General features: G+C 32.7%; 1 protein-coding gene across 2 annotated transcripts in view; it reads right to left on the bottom strand.

The window, feature by feature from the left end:
• Nucleotides 1–10,671, bottom strand: part of LOC134283101 (rap guanine nucleotide exchange factor 4-like) — a 66,386-nt gene extending 55,715 nt beyond the window's left edge. Inside the window, exons 1-4 of one of the 2 annotated variants that reach the window (XM_062765535.1) lie at nucleotides 10,327–10,671; nucleotides 9,728–9,884; nucleotides 7,539–7,681; nucleotides 7,208–7,296 (exon numbers count right to left, since the gene is read on the bottom strand). In XM_062765535.1, the coding sequence (XP_062621519.1) occupies nucleotides 7,208–7,296; nucleotides 7,539–7,681; nucleotides 9,728–9,765 (270 nt within the window). In that variant the 5' untranslated portion in view covers nucleotides 9,766–9,884; nucleotides 10,327–10,671. The remainder of the gene's footprint in view (nucleotides 1–7,207; nucleotides 7,297–7,538; nucleotides 7,682–9,727; nucleotides 9,885–10,326) is intronic. The other variant, XM_062765536.1, reaches the window with a different exon arrangement.
• Between the last annotated feature and the right edge of the window lie 5,802 nt (nucleotides 10,672–16,473).

Raw genomic sequence — 16,473 nt, 5'->3', positions numbered from 1 at the left:
CGTGTGCTGTAAACAGTACGTCTTTTATATACATAGATACATGTAAATGTATTTGGCACGTAAATCCGAGTGCATATAGACAATACAATTTTTAATTTGTGATCATGGAGTTCATGTAGAAAAACTAGCATCTACATATATGTATTTTTTTTATATTTTGCACTTAGTCTATCATTAATTTGCGACTATATTAATACATGTATAAAATAATAAAATTAAGATAAAATCCCACCACTTCATACTAGTAACATTATGCATTTTTTACTATAGATACATGTAACAGAAACCGTATGACGTATATTGGGAAATTATATTTGTACAATAAAAGACAACGCTAGCGACTCTTTCAAAAAAAAAAAAAATTCAACATAAGCACTTAGCAACCCGGGGGGGGGAGGGGGGGGGGCACTTTTTCTCCAAACATTTTAATATTATAGAACTGTTCATTGAAAGCCCCCCCCCCCAATTTTATTACAGTACAGTGAAATAAGGGTAAAGTACAGGTAGTACATAATGTATGAAAAAAAGTGGTACTGAAAGAACTTGGCTTATTATCACTATCTTTGGCACCCCCCCCCCCCCCCCCCCCCGCTAAAAAATTATTCTACGTGAATGCAACGCTCTCAGAAATGGAAATATCTATTCATGGGGGAGGGGTTGTCATGGACCAACTAATGAAAGACCCGTTTTTCCGGGTATTGGGGATTGCAGATTGTTTGTGTTTTTTGTTTGTTTGTTTTTTTTTGTTTTTTAATTTTTTTTTGCTTAAATTACTTTATTAACATTAATTCTTGTTGAAAATGACTTTACTTATGGACCAATACATTTTACATCTTTAGTATATCCTTTTTATATACATGTAGGAAATACCTGTCTGTATTGTATTGTAAATACATGTAAGCCCATTAGATTCTTTTTGTCCATTGCAATTAAGAAGCGTGGCGCAGTGGTTAGAGCGTCTGCTCCATAGTCGCGAAGTAAGGAATCAATCCTTCCGTCGCGGGTTCGAATCCCACTGCGGGACGTGGAGACCGGTCCTTCGGATGAGACCGTATAAACCGAGGCCCCGTGTCGCAGTGGGTGCTGGCACGAAAAAGATCCCTCACTGTTCAAAGGCCCTGAGTGCCGAGCATAGGACAAAATTTGTAGCCCTTCACCGGCAAGTGGTGGCGTCTCCATATGAGTGAAAAATTCTCGAGAGGGACGCTAAACAACAAACATGCAATCCATCAATCCATTGCAAGAATCATACTTACATTCTCACATTCAATTGTCAGAAAAGTAAAGACACACGGAAGTTTAGATTTTTTTTTATTTTTAAATAGCTACATTCTCTACTAAGCAAAGAAATTTTGCGAGAAATTAAAAAAAAAGAAAAAAAAAAAAGTGATACTAGCAACTCAAACGTATTTTGATCCTAATATTAATGGGCAAAAACATGAAATAAAACATTTGGAATAAATATTTGTCATTGACTGCTAGAAGGTGAGGATTCTGCGAAATAATCCATGAGCGATTATACTTATCCGACGTAATTGTCAACATGTATTGAATATGTAAACATATAAACAAATGACTCTGTAAGTATTTACTCGGACTGAAAAAAAATGTAGAAAGCCTTTCAAGTGTGAAAGGAGAAGAGTAATCGGCTGAATACTAACCAATAATAATGTTCCGGACAGGTTTTTAAAACTTTTTAAGCGAAATGAAAGAACGCCTGTTATGTTATTCAGTCTGAACTGAGAGTCCGATTTATAACTCCCCCCCCCCCCCCCAGCAATATTTTTTAATCAAAACATTTACTGATAATTCATTTTCAGTCTTATCAAGTATTATCTTACATGTGTTATTAAAAAAAATATTTGTGGAAGGCATATATAAATGATAAGAACTCATTAAACTCGAATGGGGTGGGTGGGTGGTGGGGGTGTTACATTTAAATTTTAAGTATTCCTCTGTCATCAAGCAGGATGTAAATGAATATATCACAGAAAACAATCAGTTTTAATGTACCCATTATCTGATTTTAAAAAGGTAACTGTGCTTAAATTTTTTTATTTCAAAATCGGGATCGAAATCCCTCGCATTCCTATTTATATTATTTAAATGTCTTTAAAAGTTTATTAGCAAAATTGACCATTAGAGGGGGGATTTCTGCTCTACATTAAATATAACCATAGTTTTCTGTACGACTAGTACTGCTCCAATAAAGATATATAATATAAATAATATTATCTTGACATTTGAGTTTTCTGGTCTTGCACCTTACATATTCCATATTCTTGAGAATTGAATTTTTTTGGTGCCCGTGAAACATCGATCTTTTTTTCTCATCAGTACATTATTTTTCACTAGATCTGATATACAAATTTTTCTCAATTTATTTTTTAAAAAATAGCTAAAAAATATTTAGAGCGTATAATCACTGCAATAAAATGAAAGAAAATATCAAACAGAAAATAGTTTATATCTTTTTCTCCACGTTCCCCAGCTAGACTCATCAACTAAAGCGGTGACACCTTTGTGGATGATTACATTGTAAGTATAATTATACTAATGCTAATAAATAAATAAAAAAGCAGAAACAAAACAACAATGACGTATTAATGAATCAACAACTTAATTTCTTAAATTTATATTTGAAATAAACTGTGCCATAGCGAGTAAGTCAGGATTTTCAGATTACGCATACTACACGTTAAATGTATGACGTCGCGTCAAAATTCTTCGTAAAATCTCGACGTTCTGCTACAAAAGGTACAGTATTGAGCGTTATTTTTCAAACGCATACTTTTGAGTCAGGTATATAAATTATATATCATTTAATTCTAAAAATTCTAAGCTCTTTAAAATGTTTTGAACGGGGCAGGTCTGACAGCCGGCATTTTTTGGCCAATACCGTACTTTGTTCTTTGTTTATAAGTAAAATACAATTTTGAAACAATTAGAGCATAGCTTGCGGAACAAAATTGGACCAAAAAATAACTTGAATTTATGTACATAATAATTAATAAGAATATTAAAAAATGCGCTGAATCAAATCTACATTTACTTGGTCAAAAGTCAATTTCCACCAAATATCCTATACGCTGAATAATGCACTTACACTAAACATTGTTTGAAAACTAGCTTACAGTAAAAAGCAAACATGGGAGAATAGCTGCAATAATGTAGCCCTCTCAGATTTTTTTTATCTGATGTTTTCTGACCTCTCCCAAAAAAAAAAAAAAAAAAAAAAAAAAAAAAAAAAAAAAAAATTCGGAGAGGGCTGCATTATTGCAGCTAATGGGAGAACAATGTTTGAGGCAAAGATGATGAAAATTCTCTTTAAAATAATGATGATGATAGAGTCCTGTATTACATTTATGCTGGGGATGACTAGGAATTTGATATCATATTAAAAATCCAAACACAAAGAAATAAAACTGAAAAATTTTCTCCTCTCTCAAGCATGTAAATGTGGTATAAAGAACTTTATTCGGTAATAACCAATATTTGCCCCCCAAATCAAACTTTACGGAGAAATATTTAATTACGTTCTTAAACAGGGGGATACATGCTGACTTAAAAGCGCTGAATATTTTCAGAAGCAATGACGTCATATGTTTGATATGACGTCATGAACATGATGTAAATTTAAAATTTCCAAGATTTCTACAGAAAAATGTATATATTACGTCGGTATTTTGAGTAAAAAACACCGAGCGCAGGTCTGATCAGGCTCCATATTTAGGTCTTTCCACCTTTCTGTGGAAAGACCTCTTGAAATGCTTCTGTTTCTTTTTATTTTATTTCTCCCCTTAGCTTTTGAGACCGTAAGACTTATCGAAAAACTTTTTAGTTCATGATACTGGATATATAAAGTTATTCCGAAAAACGACCCCGTATGTTTTAACTTCAACCCCTTATGCAGTTATTGGCCCTTTCACCGTTAAGCTTGTTATCGCTACTCCTCAGAAACCGTAAACCGTAGAGATACGAAACCTTCACCATTGTCTTGATCTAATTTAGGAGACTTTTCAATCTATTCATTGCAAAAGATTTCTTTGACCCCTTCAATGAGTAATTGCCCCTGAAATTTTATAAATTTTACAAAAAATTAAAAATTTTCAAAACGAAAAGTCGTAGAGACATGAAACCAACTGCATAACATTCAATGACCCTTTGCCTTCAAATTCAATTCAAGGTCAAAGTTCAAGGTCATTCCAAATATGAGAAATAAATTTTTCTTAATAGCTCTTATGTCCTTAAACATATACTTTCTATCTTATGTCTTTAATATGTACTTTTGAAACTCTTTAGAAGATATAATTCTTGGCCCCTAAGATTGACCCTTTAAAAAGTTGTTGCCCCTTGTGCTAAAAACCCTTGTTATCGCTACTCCTCTGAAACTGTTAACCGTAAAGGTATGAAACCTTCACCAATGGCTTTGCCTAATTATGGGGACTCTTCAATCTATTCATTGCGAAAGTATTCGGTGACCCCTTCAATGAGTTATTGCCCCTGAAACTTTTTGAATATTACAAATAATTAAAAATTTTCAAAATGACAAGTCGTAGAGACATGGGACCAACTGCATAAGATTCATTGACCTTTGACCTTCAAATTCATATAAAGGTCACAGGTCAAGGTCATTCCAAAAATGGAAAATTTAGCTCTTTTTATATCTCTTTTGTCTTTCAACATATACTTAATGTCTATGCATCATTAATATGTACTCTTAAAACTGTTTCAAAGATTTCACTCTTGTCCCCTAATTTTAATCCTTTTAAAAGTTATCGCCCCTTGTGTGAAAAACCTTGTTATCGCTACTTCTCCGAAACCGTAGACTGTAGAGACACCAAACCTTTACTAATATCTTAAGGGTATTTAGGTCTTACTTCACTGTACAAGTGCAAATGTATCTGATGACCCCTTATATGAGTTATTACCCTTTAAGTTCTTTGCACTTACTATAAATCCTTATAACTTGAAAACTATAAGGCATAGAAGCATGGGGGCAACTGCATTGTGACCCTTGACATTTGACCTTGAATATTTTTTCAAGGTCAAAGGTCAAGGTCATTCATTTTTTTTTTTAATTTTCATTTTTTTTATGCTTCAAGAGAGTTCTGGTTTCTTTTTCATGGAATTTAATTTTTAGGAGTCATGTATAAAACAAATTTAAAATTCAAAGAAGGTGGAAAGACCTCTTATTGTTCTGTGAACAATAAGTCTCCTAGTTTTATATAATGTTTAGAATGATAATATCAATAAAATATTTAAATATTGTTCCTGAGCAAACTTGCGCTCTATAATTTTTAAAGCTAAAACTGTTGAAATTTTGTCTATTTAGTCCTCTTTCTAAAAATTATAAAAAATCGGGACTAGTTTGTGACGTCATAAAAACAAAAATTGTCAATAAACTACTTTGAAACTATAATATGTTTTGTTAACTTATATTTCTTATACAATTTATAGAATTCAGCACATTTTTTTTTTAAATTCAAAATTTGACTTTTTGGGGGGCAAAGATATGCAATATACCGCATATAGTTCTTTCCCTTTTAAGTGCTCTAGTTTTAAACAAATTTCTTCAAAAACTTCAAATTTACTTGTTTGGGCTGTTGAATGCTTTTTCATACCCCATGTCACTTATATAGAAACATCACCATTGAAAGGCTTCAAATGTTGACCTTTACTCAACACATAGGCAATTGAGTAGTGAAGGATCTTTATCATGTTAAAGCCTACCTCGATTTATAAGGTCTTATCAGAAAGACTCCAACTTTCATTTCAAGGTGCCTAGTGCATGGCAAAGGAACAGTTGCTAACAATTTTTAATCAAATTAGGTCAGCCATGGCCAAGATTCAAACTTACTCTTATGACCTCCCGATCACTGAGTGAGTGCTCTATCAACTGAGCCATAATGACAATTTTATACTAAGGAAATCCATGATTGCTAAAATGGTCAATGTAACGATGTTAATCAGTGCATCTCTTAAGATGTAATCTTGGAGTACTTTCAGTACTTTGATTCTTATCTCATTACTTACACTTGTATATCCTTCATTTTTGAAGATTAATTTGGTAAAAAATAAAAAACACAAACACTAAATTTGGGAAACAGATCAATACTTAAGAGTAAGAATTCCTATTTGATGTGTACAATCCAGACTATTTCCCGGCTACACCCCCATAATCATACCTGGCTTATTCCAAATTACCGGGGGATGACATATCAACTGACTGCATTTACTTCTGAACTTTGCCAAACCATTAATGACACCATATCTTTAGCTTTTATTAAGCAATTAACACATTTTCTGGATCATCATAGGGTAAGATAACTATAGATAAAAGCAAATTCTGTTGAGATTTATGGCAAATGTCAACTTTATGATGTAAAACATTTTTTTTTCATAATTCTCTACCTTGTGTGATATATTTGTACTGGTAATTTAATTTTCAGACAGACATCTGAACTTATGGTTTAATTAACTTGACTGTGTAGTCTAAGGTTTTCTAGACAGAACTACTGTAACAGAAGACAATGGGGCCAATTTCAGATCAAGTTAAATATTTTACATAAATATAATCAGGAAAATTGTCCGACAACTTGTCTTAGATCAAAATAACTCAAAATTGAGCCTTGAAGATACAATTTACAGAAAAAGGCGAGAAGCAATTAGATTTGTTTTGTAGGTCTGTCAACGAGGATTTAATCTTATTTCTGTTACACTAGAAAATTACCCTGCAGAAGGTGTAAAGAGTTCCAACATCAGGCTTATGTACTGTATCAACCTTACCAATGTTGTCAAGTTTGTGAAGAATGATAATGAAAAAAAAATCATTTCTAATCTTTTGTATTGTCAGTATAAAGAGGCCAATGGGCAACAGTGCTTACCTGAGTCATCAAGACCTTGCTGTTTCTCATCAGTAATTTTTTCCTTAATCAGAATATTTTCTTAAGTATTCCTAATAAAACTTTGCTTGCTCTGTGTGGTCAAACTCTATCCTTGGAGGTCATAATTTAAACAAACTTAAATCAACACTATCTTTGGATACATCCTTTTGAATATGACTAAGATTGGATCAGGGAGAGTTCATGGTTACTTGAGAATTGAGCTGCTCCTAAAACTTAAAACATGGGACACTGATATAAGGGGCACAGCATAAGCTCACATTGACTTCTTTGAGGTGACCTTGAATAACTCTTGGATTTACCTTGTGGTCCCCCGTCTCTGACACTAGAACCTCCAGGCTTCCAGAGATCACAATGTACCAGTTTGTCCCAATATCCCCTTGGCGGAACACTACAGGAAAGAAATGTAATTGGTAAAGGTTCCATCTGTATATTCAATTTTTACAGAACTTTGACAGCTCTACTGTTAAAGACTTGAATAATCTCAATACATGTATAAAACGTAACTTATTAATTTTATACAAAATGTTCCAATGAAATTTTTTTAAATAAAAATTCAAAAAGGGATCAGAGAGATGCAGTTACTCCATAACAAAATCATTGTTGAATACGTGATCAAACAATGAAACTTACATGTAACACCTTTGTCCAGGTCTTCATAGTACCCATAGACACAGATCTGTTGGAGAAGGGTTGGGTGAAACTTCTCAAAAGCTTTTAGATTCTTCAGGTGTGAGTAAATCAGATCGAGTTCTTCCCCTGTTCTGTCACATGGTCTATCAAAAGACAGGATGTAATACTGTAAACCAACTTTTATTCGTGTGTGAGAAATTTTTGCGAAGTTCGCGAGAACCTTGTCATCGCAAATATTTCTCGCTGTGAACTGGTCCTTAAAGTCTCTGCGTTATTTAATAATCATAACATATCCAAAATTGGCTTGATCACAAAAATTAATTGTCGTGAACTAGTTTACCCCTGGTAAATCGCGAAGTAAAGTTGTCACGAATAAATGTTGGTTTACAGTAGTTAGTAGTTGGTGTCCCTTCATTTCATTTCAAATGAGTACTGAGAGAGATCTTGGAATGGACTTTATTGAAAACAATTCTGTATATAATTAACAGCTTGTTGGTGTGAAACAAAAAAAGATGCTGCAGTGATCAGAGAATTTAAGAAAACTTTTGATGGGAGTGAAAATTAAACTAGAAGCATGTCCATAGAAATGAATGCCCTGCCCAGGATGAAGCTGAATAGTTCTCCTCAGTATGTATCAGCATATTTTAAAAATTTCATGAAAATATCTTCAATAGTTTCTATGACACTAAGATAAACAGACACTAATTTCAGAAAATTGCTGGAGTTCAAGGTTGAGAAAAGGGTCAAGGTAAAAAAAAGTTGATAGTATAATAGCTCTCATCAAAATGTATCAGCACATGATGCTTGATAAAATATTTGAAAAGTTTCTTTTAAACTGTGCTAAATGCAAAATGTGATTCAAGGACAGAAAGACAGTGATGGAAGATGGACATGACAAACTGTATATGGCCCCAGTCATATTATGGTGTAGAATAAAAAAAAAATTTGTATGATTGATAAATTTTATTTTACAAATGAAAAATTCTGATTCTGCGCCATCAGGAAAGTTATTTCTCCCACAAAAAGCCCTCCTTTATCCCATAAAACTGCACAAAGGGACAATTTACAAGTGTATGGTGTGTATTCCTCTCCCATAACTCAAGAAAAAAAATTCTGATTTTGCATCCACATGAATTGCTCTTTCCAATTTGAGTATATACTGTATACAGGGAAATTTTCGCCCCCGTTTTATTTTTGCCCCTTTCGCCCTAACCTCTGTGGGGCAAATTTTAAAAGGAATTTAAAGAGAACAGTATATTTTCTTAAACAAAATTGTGACTGGGCGAATTTAAACCTGGGAAAAATTGATTGCAAGTGTGAAAGGGCAAAAATAAAGTAATGCGAAAATAACCCTGTACACAGTATATAAATGTTTGTATGCAAAGTATTTTTCTATATCAATAATACCATATACTGTATAACAGCAAAGTGTTGGGTGACATTAAATTCAACCAACATTGATTAGATTAATATTAACCAATTTCATTACTTTGGTATTAAATTCCCATGAAAAATTTATCAGTTTAGTAATTAGTGTTCACGCTAGACATGTGGGGATACTGTTACAATGTACACACATTGATTAGCTTAATGTGTACCAGGTATCTAATGGCATTTTGTTATTTTTAAGTGACTTATAAAGTAATGGCTACAGATGAGCAGCTAATTATAACTTAATTGTACTCCACTGAATGTCAATCGGTCACATATGGCACTTGCAAAATACACACAATCCCTTCCTATCTCTTTTCTAGTGAAATTTAAAACTCTAACTGAAATAGACAAATTGATAATACCACAAAAATCAATATAAGTCCCCAAATCATTAACTTTAAAATTTGAAATAGTTTGTCTTTTAAAACAAAAGTAAATACACATGTATATCATTTCAGGATCAATAAATGTCACACATAAATACTACGAGCTGTTAAATTTCAAAGAATACTCTGAAGGTTTTAAGCAAAAATTTAGTACACATACAAAAAACCTCACCATAACTGACAAAATGTCTTACAAGGCAGACTAGTTTCATGATAAATCACTTTTCTTCTTTTAAACAGTTACCTAATTTGTCTAGACCAGGCAAAAAAACCCAAACCTCGACATCTATAGATCTACTTTTTTTTCTAGACGACTAGACATAAAAAAAATTGACATACCTTTTTGACATAAAAGAAAACTCAACATACCTTTTGTCTAGACAAGCAATCCACTCTGAGACCATCATTTATAGGCATTCATAGGCTGGTAACACTCACAGTGAAAGTCTCCTTAATTCTTTTTTATTAATCTTCTGAATCTAGAACCTATTTTAAGGGTCACATTTTTCTCATCCCCTAAAAGAATCTAATAAAATGTAGGATATTTATAATTAGTGCACAATGTTTAGTTATATTGCATGGACCTAAAGTTATTATCACTATGCAATACATTGAATCAGATGTACACAAAAGATATACCCAGAGTAAACTACTGGTATCTTCTTTAAAAAAAATAAACTCCAATATTATTTTAATATGAGTAATTAAAACAATTATCCACCGAACATTTTCTGCTGCTGATGATACAACTAGACATAACTACATAAATTCAACAAATGTTTAATACAAGAGGGAAATTTAACTACAGACTTGAGGTTTTATATAATTTTAATTGTGTGCAGTAGGAAACTGTAAAACAAATTTAATAAACAATAATTTGTAAAAATAATTATAAACAGGTTAGATACTTATATAATGTAACAGATAATAATAAGGAAGCAAAGTGATCCTTCTAAACATGCACCTACCGAAATAGTCCTCCATGTTCTATAAAAGCATGACAGAAAATCACTAGAATTCCCGGCGCTAATTGACAGATTCAGGAATGACTGTGAAAACCAAGCGTGGCTGAATAACTAAAACTTATCCAGTATAACTACAACCAGCAAGTGTTATTAGGAGACAAAGACAGCCTGGTTATAATGAGTAATCCACTCTCTACCCGTGTCAGAGGAGCTCATCACTACATGCTCCCCGATAAAAGTAATCAATGCCCATATATTCATAGGTATCTGCAGCTGGCAAGTAAAATATTGACCATGAAGTGATACAAGAATCACAGTGAAGAGCCAATTATATGTGGCTTGGCCTTCTGAGGTAATACCTAACCTTTTAATTATAAGCTGTTCACACTGATCCGAACGTGTATAAGTCAATAAGTGTGTCATTTTACAAAAGAAAGAAATAACAATATTACCACATCCAAAATTGTAAGGTAATTTTTTTTTAGTTTTAAACATAACATATAGTTTATACATAGATGTAAATCTCCATGCAGTTCTAAGTAATATTTGTAAAATATCAATTTTTTTTTACATCTAAAACCAAATGGAATTTAAGGTTAAGATTTTTTTTCTCCTAAATATCAAGTATCCAGGTATATTGTATTCCCTGCTCTAAACCTGTCAATGAAACTTAACCCCGAATGCATGTGGAAACATTGTTGATTTCTACAAAACATAAATCCTGCTTAGATCCAACACTTGGACCAAATTACATTATAAAGGGAAACCTTGTCCCTTGCTGTTTAATGTATAACGAAGACAAAGTGACATGGGGGTCTTCAGGGATCTCATATTGTTTGCTGCTGTTGTTTAGTATAGCCCCTCCTGGGAGCCCCAGTAAACAGAATTCAATATCTTCATAATTATCAGATGACACCAATCAGTATTCTTGTCAGATTATTAGGGGACACAATCTCTAGTGACAATGAAGTATACCGCAGGCTTTCAAAGTTTGTATTTTTTCCAGTGAAAATTTAATTTAAGAGTTATTAATATGCTCTCTCAGTCTATGATCAATACCTGAATCATAAAAACTGTCATAAAAAGGATGTATAAACTAAGACAGCCCATACCTACCCAATATTTTTAAAAATCTTTGAAAAATTGCAATTGCCAATATTATAAAAAGCTGATCAAATCTGGTTTCATGAAATTTTGAATTTGAATTAGAGGGTTAATTTATAATCTGATGCAGAAAAAAATTAAACTGGACTATACAGACACAAAATTAGTCGGCAGACAAAAAAGGTCAAGTGAGCAAGACAACAGCTGATGAACTGCCAACTGTCCGCTGAAGAATCCAAATTTTGCCTCAAAATTCATTGGCTGTTAGTCATTTTTGGCAATCTGACGTTTTTTTTTTTGTTTTTTTTTAGAAATAGCACATATTCCAGACTTCTGTGAAAGTGATCTAAATTTAGATGTGGTCAAGGTCAAAAAGAATGTCAAGTTCAATAAATAGATATAGTCAATAGCACTCATCAAAATTCATTAGATATGAAGTTTCTATGAAACTGAGCTAGTCAACAATTTTAAACATGGTGAGGTCAAAGGTAAGGTCAAGGTAAAAAAAATATATTGATGCTAGGGGACACAAAAACAGTTCATTATATATGTTAATTCATTATATCACAGATCATTATTACATTACAATTTTTCAATGAATTTTGCTATGGATTTTTCCAGGTATACTAAAACAAATTCTTAAAATACATAAAAATTCTCTATACAATTCTATCTGTGTTTCCCGGTATACTAGACAAGTTTTACTGTAGCCAGATCGCAGAGACACAGAATATCAGGGAGGGTGACAACCACTCAAAAAATACAGGTGCATTATGCTGACAACCACCTCTCATCATTTAGAGCAGTTTACCTTTCATTTCCATAATTACTGACTGTGCTCTAGACAAAAACCCGAGCTTAAAAGAAACGCATTAACCATCAACCTAGGGTTTACCTGTAATCAATTATGAAGATCAGACAGAGGGAAAATAAAAAGACCAGACTGGGAAAAACTGCAGGAAGTTACAACCTATGTCATGCAAACATCTCTGTAATAATCCCTTCTCATTTAGTCGAAGCACAGCGCTAAAAAAGGACATCTAAAGGGACTCTTCTAACAAACCGGTACTTGAAGACTTTCATGCATGCAAATTATAACTTACAAAAGGATGTTTCTAAACCTCAGTGAATAAAATTCATTAACAAATATATTTCTATCAAGCTTTAATAAGCTTCACACTCCTTTGAATAGAATGACATTTCACAAAGTAATTTCAATGACAATTTGAGTTATACATGTAACACATGTCTTTCAACATTTGTTTCAATTGCTACATAAACATAACTTAACGTAACTTAATTTTTTAAAACTAATTTCGCTGCACTGAAAAACACTCCTAACAAAAACATATCATGTACAATTGATTAAGGATTGTCGGTACATGTCCTATAACTATTAAATTAAGAAATCAATGGAGTAAAGCAACAGATGAGATTGAGTCCTCTCATAATCACAACAACAGCATCACAGATTTAACAGGCAGTTCCTGACCTACCTCTAATCTTTATGGAAATAAATGAAGCAAGTTTTATTGACAAATCTTAATTTACTGCCAGTGACAGAGAGAAAATAATTGAAAAGTAGGTACATGCATACAAGAAAGTAGAAAATAAGCAAATGTCCATGTTTTTTTTCCAAAACAAAAAGTCATATAGAGAGTATATAATTTAAAATAATCATTTTTTTTTCCAAGATTAAAAGGGTTCAAAGTAAATTTTCATAAGGAGTTAAAGTGAAAGAAAAATATTGAATTTATCCCTTTACAGCTAGGTCATTACCTGGAGATATTCCAATCCTACAGACACATTGTTCTTGTAACAACTCAATCTCCGATGATCATATTCCGTCAGCACAAAATCCTAAACTCCTAGCTCCAATAATAATTCAATCTAGGTTTTTACAGCAACATCTACATCACCAACACATCTCCATGACAACTAACATAAACAGGCTGAGGGAGAAAAAACCAGAGAGTGGACCAGATAAGGCCCCGGCAATTAGCACCCTGGCACTACGTGTGGAGATGTTTTGTCAACTCTTCACTGGCTACTACTGTGATACACTTCAGGTGGACTGATCCGATTCTGTCTGTTCTCAGATTCAAAGTTGAGGAAAATAGATACAATTGTTGCATAAAATGTTATAGTGAGAATTTAACAGAATACATGAGTATTAAAACAGAAAAAAATATTATAACTTATATATATTCCTAGATGTCTGCTAATATTCCGATATTTGTACCTCTATTGAAAAAATATCATACATAAAAGAAGATGCTTTAGCTCAATGCATTAAAAGTTTTTAATCATTAATTTTGATTTAAATTACCGGTAACAGCCTATAGTCAAATAAAACAACTGGAAATTTGTTCAATAATAATATATTCAAGTTTTTCTTTTCGAAAACAGACATCTTTGAACAAGGGGAAAAATTGATTTACATACATTTTCCACTCCTCAAAGTTCAAATAGCAGTCCTGAAAGGAAAGTTCTCCTTTAAACTGTCAATATAGACTTTTTAAATCAATGGGAAAAATTGTATGAAAGAGAGCTTAATATTCATGACAGTCAAAATCAATAGGTTAGATTGATTTCTTCTCTCCCTTTCAAACTCCACTTTGGATCCATTTGCTTCAATTGTCTTCAACAATATTAAAATATTGGGCATAATTTGAACTCCACATAGATTTCCTGAATGTACAGATACATCAATTCAAAATTTTCTGATTTTGGTGGTTCCAGCAATTTGCAAAATAGAAAAAAAAGGAAGCATACCATTTGTTCATATAACGAATTATAAACCCCTGAAAAACACACAGCAAGTTTTGCTAATGACAAATATTCATAATTACAGATTTTTTTTTTAAATAAGAGAGAGGAAGAAAATGGAGGTAACCAATGGTCTTATATTCAATGATGAGCTTTTCCCATACTTTTTTCTCATTTGTCTCAAGAAATCCATCATTTCTGTTTGCCAAGGCGAGATTTGAAAATCTCCTTAAGAGATGTGTGGATCATTTTGTTAGAGAGCCTCAATCAGTCGAAACAACGTGCCTTGCCAATACAAAATTCAAGTTGACAGTTTACACGGGATTGAAATCAATAAATCAGCTAGGACAATTTATAGTGGCTGAACATGACAGTATGTGATTGCCAGGGCTATGGACAACTGATGGCACTGATCAATTGACAGGATCCTTTTTACTTCTCTTCAATGAAATTAGCTCTCCATACAACCTATAAAACCACCATTCCCCTCAACTTAAACACCATTTCAAATTCACATCTAAACTTCCTCTTTTTTTTTTTTTGGCATCCAAGTCTATGGACTCAACATACCAAAATTAAAAAAAAAAATCTTCAAATTTTCTTTTCAGAATTCTGCTTGTTTTCAAGTAATTTAGAGAAACGCCCAAAAGTCATTTAAGGTCATACGCAAGGTAGTTTGAACTTTATTGGGTTCTTCCCTGGAGTTGAAGAGTTCCACTAAATGAAGGACCTGTGTGCAATATTTTTAATGTCTATATATGGATTTGTACACCTATTCTAAAACAATTCTTGAAAAAAATCTGGAATTTATGTTTTATAATTTTTGTACAATTTTCTTTGAATAATGTATTTTTTTTCCAAAATTTGATATCTTTTCAAATTCCCGGGTAACACATGTTGATTCTTTGTCTAAGAACATGTTATGGTACATGTGTTATAAGTTTAAATTTAGAATGTCTTGAAAAATTATCAGTAGGTAAGGTACCTTGTGTATGTCCTTAATTCACTTCCATGATTCATGTATTAATGTGCCATTTTACACTTAAGATAATTGATATTCAATATCTAAAACTTGCCCGATACCAATGTTAGATCACATTACAAACCAGACAATGCATTTACATGTTGTATGACCATTATAGTCAAGACTTGGTTACCAATTGTATAATGATAGCAGTTAAGACTAAGTATAATCCAGGGTAAATGTCAAACTTTCTACCACACAAAGAAGTTAGTGCATTCTGATATGATCAAGATAATTACCCATAATACTTAACCAGGTTAACTATCAAAGTGATTGCAGAGAACTTAGAAACTTGTATTAATTGAACATAAATGTATAGTTACGTAATCACCGTTAGACAAAATGGAGACCAACACCATAAGCTGAATCTGAAACTGACTCTTTGAGATGTACCCAACAGCTGATGTCAAGTAGTACGTAACTTAGAGAACAAAGACATTGAGAATTACATTCCATAAATGTACTACCATTCTGCCAGTCCAGTACATGTATATTGTGTAACAGTTTGCCACCTCCTGCTACCTCCTGTTTAGAGAATCAGTGAACCACTTTAAAACATTATTTTAAACTAAATTTGTAATTACAGTGAAACCTGTTTAATCCGACATGGTCTGGGAGACAAATTTTATGTCGAAATAGACAGAGACTGTCAGATTGCAAAGTATAAAAACCAGAAGTCTCTGTCGAGACTGAAGCTCTACTGGTTTGTACTTATAGCAAAGGAAGAGAAAAGTACTTAAGCAGTTGGAAATTGAAACTTTTCAACAGCAATAAATAGAATAATGATCCTTGATTAAGTCTCTTTATGTTCTTAGTGCAGTCTACTTGCATGCCACATTTATATCATAATCAGACTAAAATTGTATTTGGAGTAGCATTTTGAAAGAATTTCACAGAAATGTCTATTTTTAGTAACCACGGCAACACCGTTCATTGAAATCAAAAACCAATATACGGAATTATGTATCTTAGTGTAGTCTACTTGTGTGCCAAGTTATATTGAAATCAGATCAAAACTGTAGGAGGAGTAGCATTTTGAAAAATTGTTTACAGACAGACAGACGGACGGACGGACGGACGCATTACTATCGCATAAGCTCTTCTGGTCTCTGACCAGTAGAGCTAAAAAATGGAATATAGTAAACTAGGAACAAATTGAATGTGGGAATTCACAAGATTGCATAGGTGTCAGATTAGACAGTTTTCAATGTATCTTCATACTATAAATTATTTTTTTGTCAATAATTACTGCG

Source organism: Saccostrea cucullata, unplaced genomic scaffold, assembly GCF_032062105.1.
Source record: "Saccostrea cucullata isolate Sc308-1 unplaced genomic scaffold, CSIRO_AGI_Scuc_v1 ctg326, whole genome shotgun sequence".
Lineage (NCBI taxonomy): Eukaryota > Metazoa > Mollusca > Bivalvia > Ostreida > Ostreidae > Saccostrea > Saccostrea cuccullata.
This window is presented reverse-complemented; position numbering and strand designations above follow the sequence as displayed.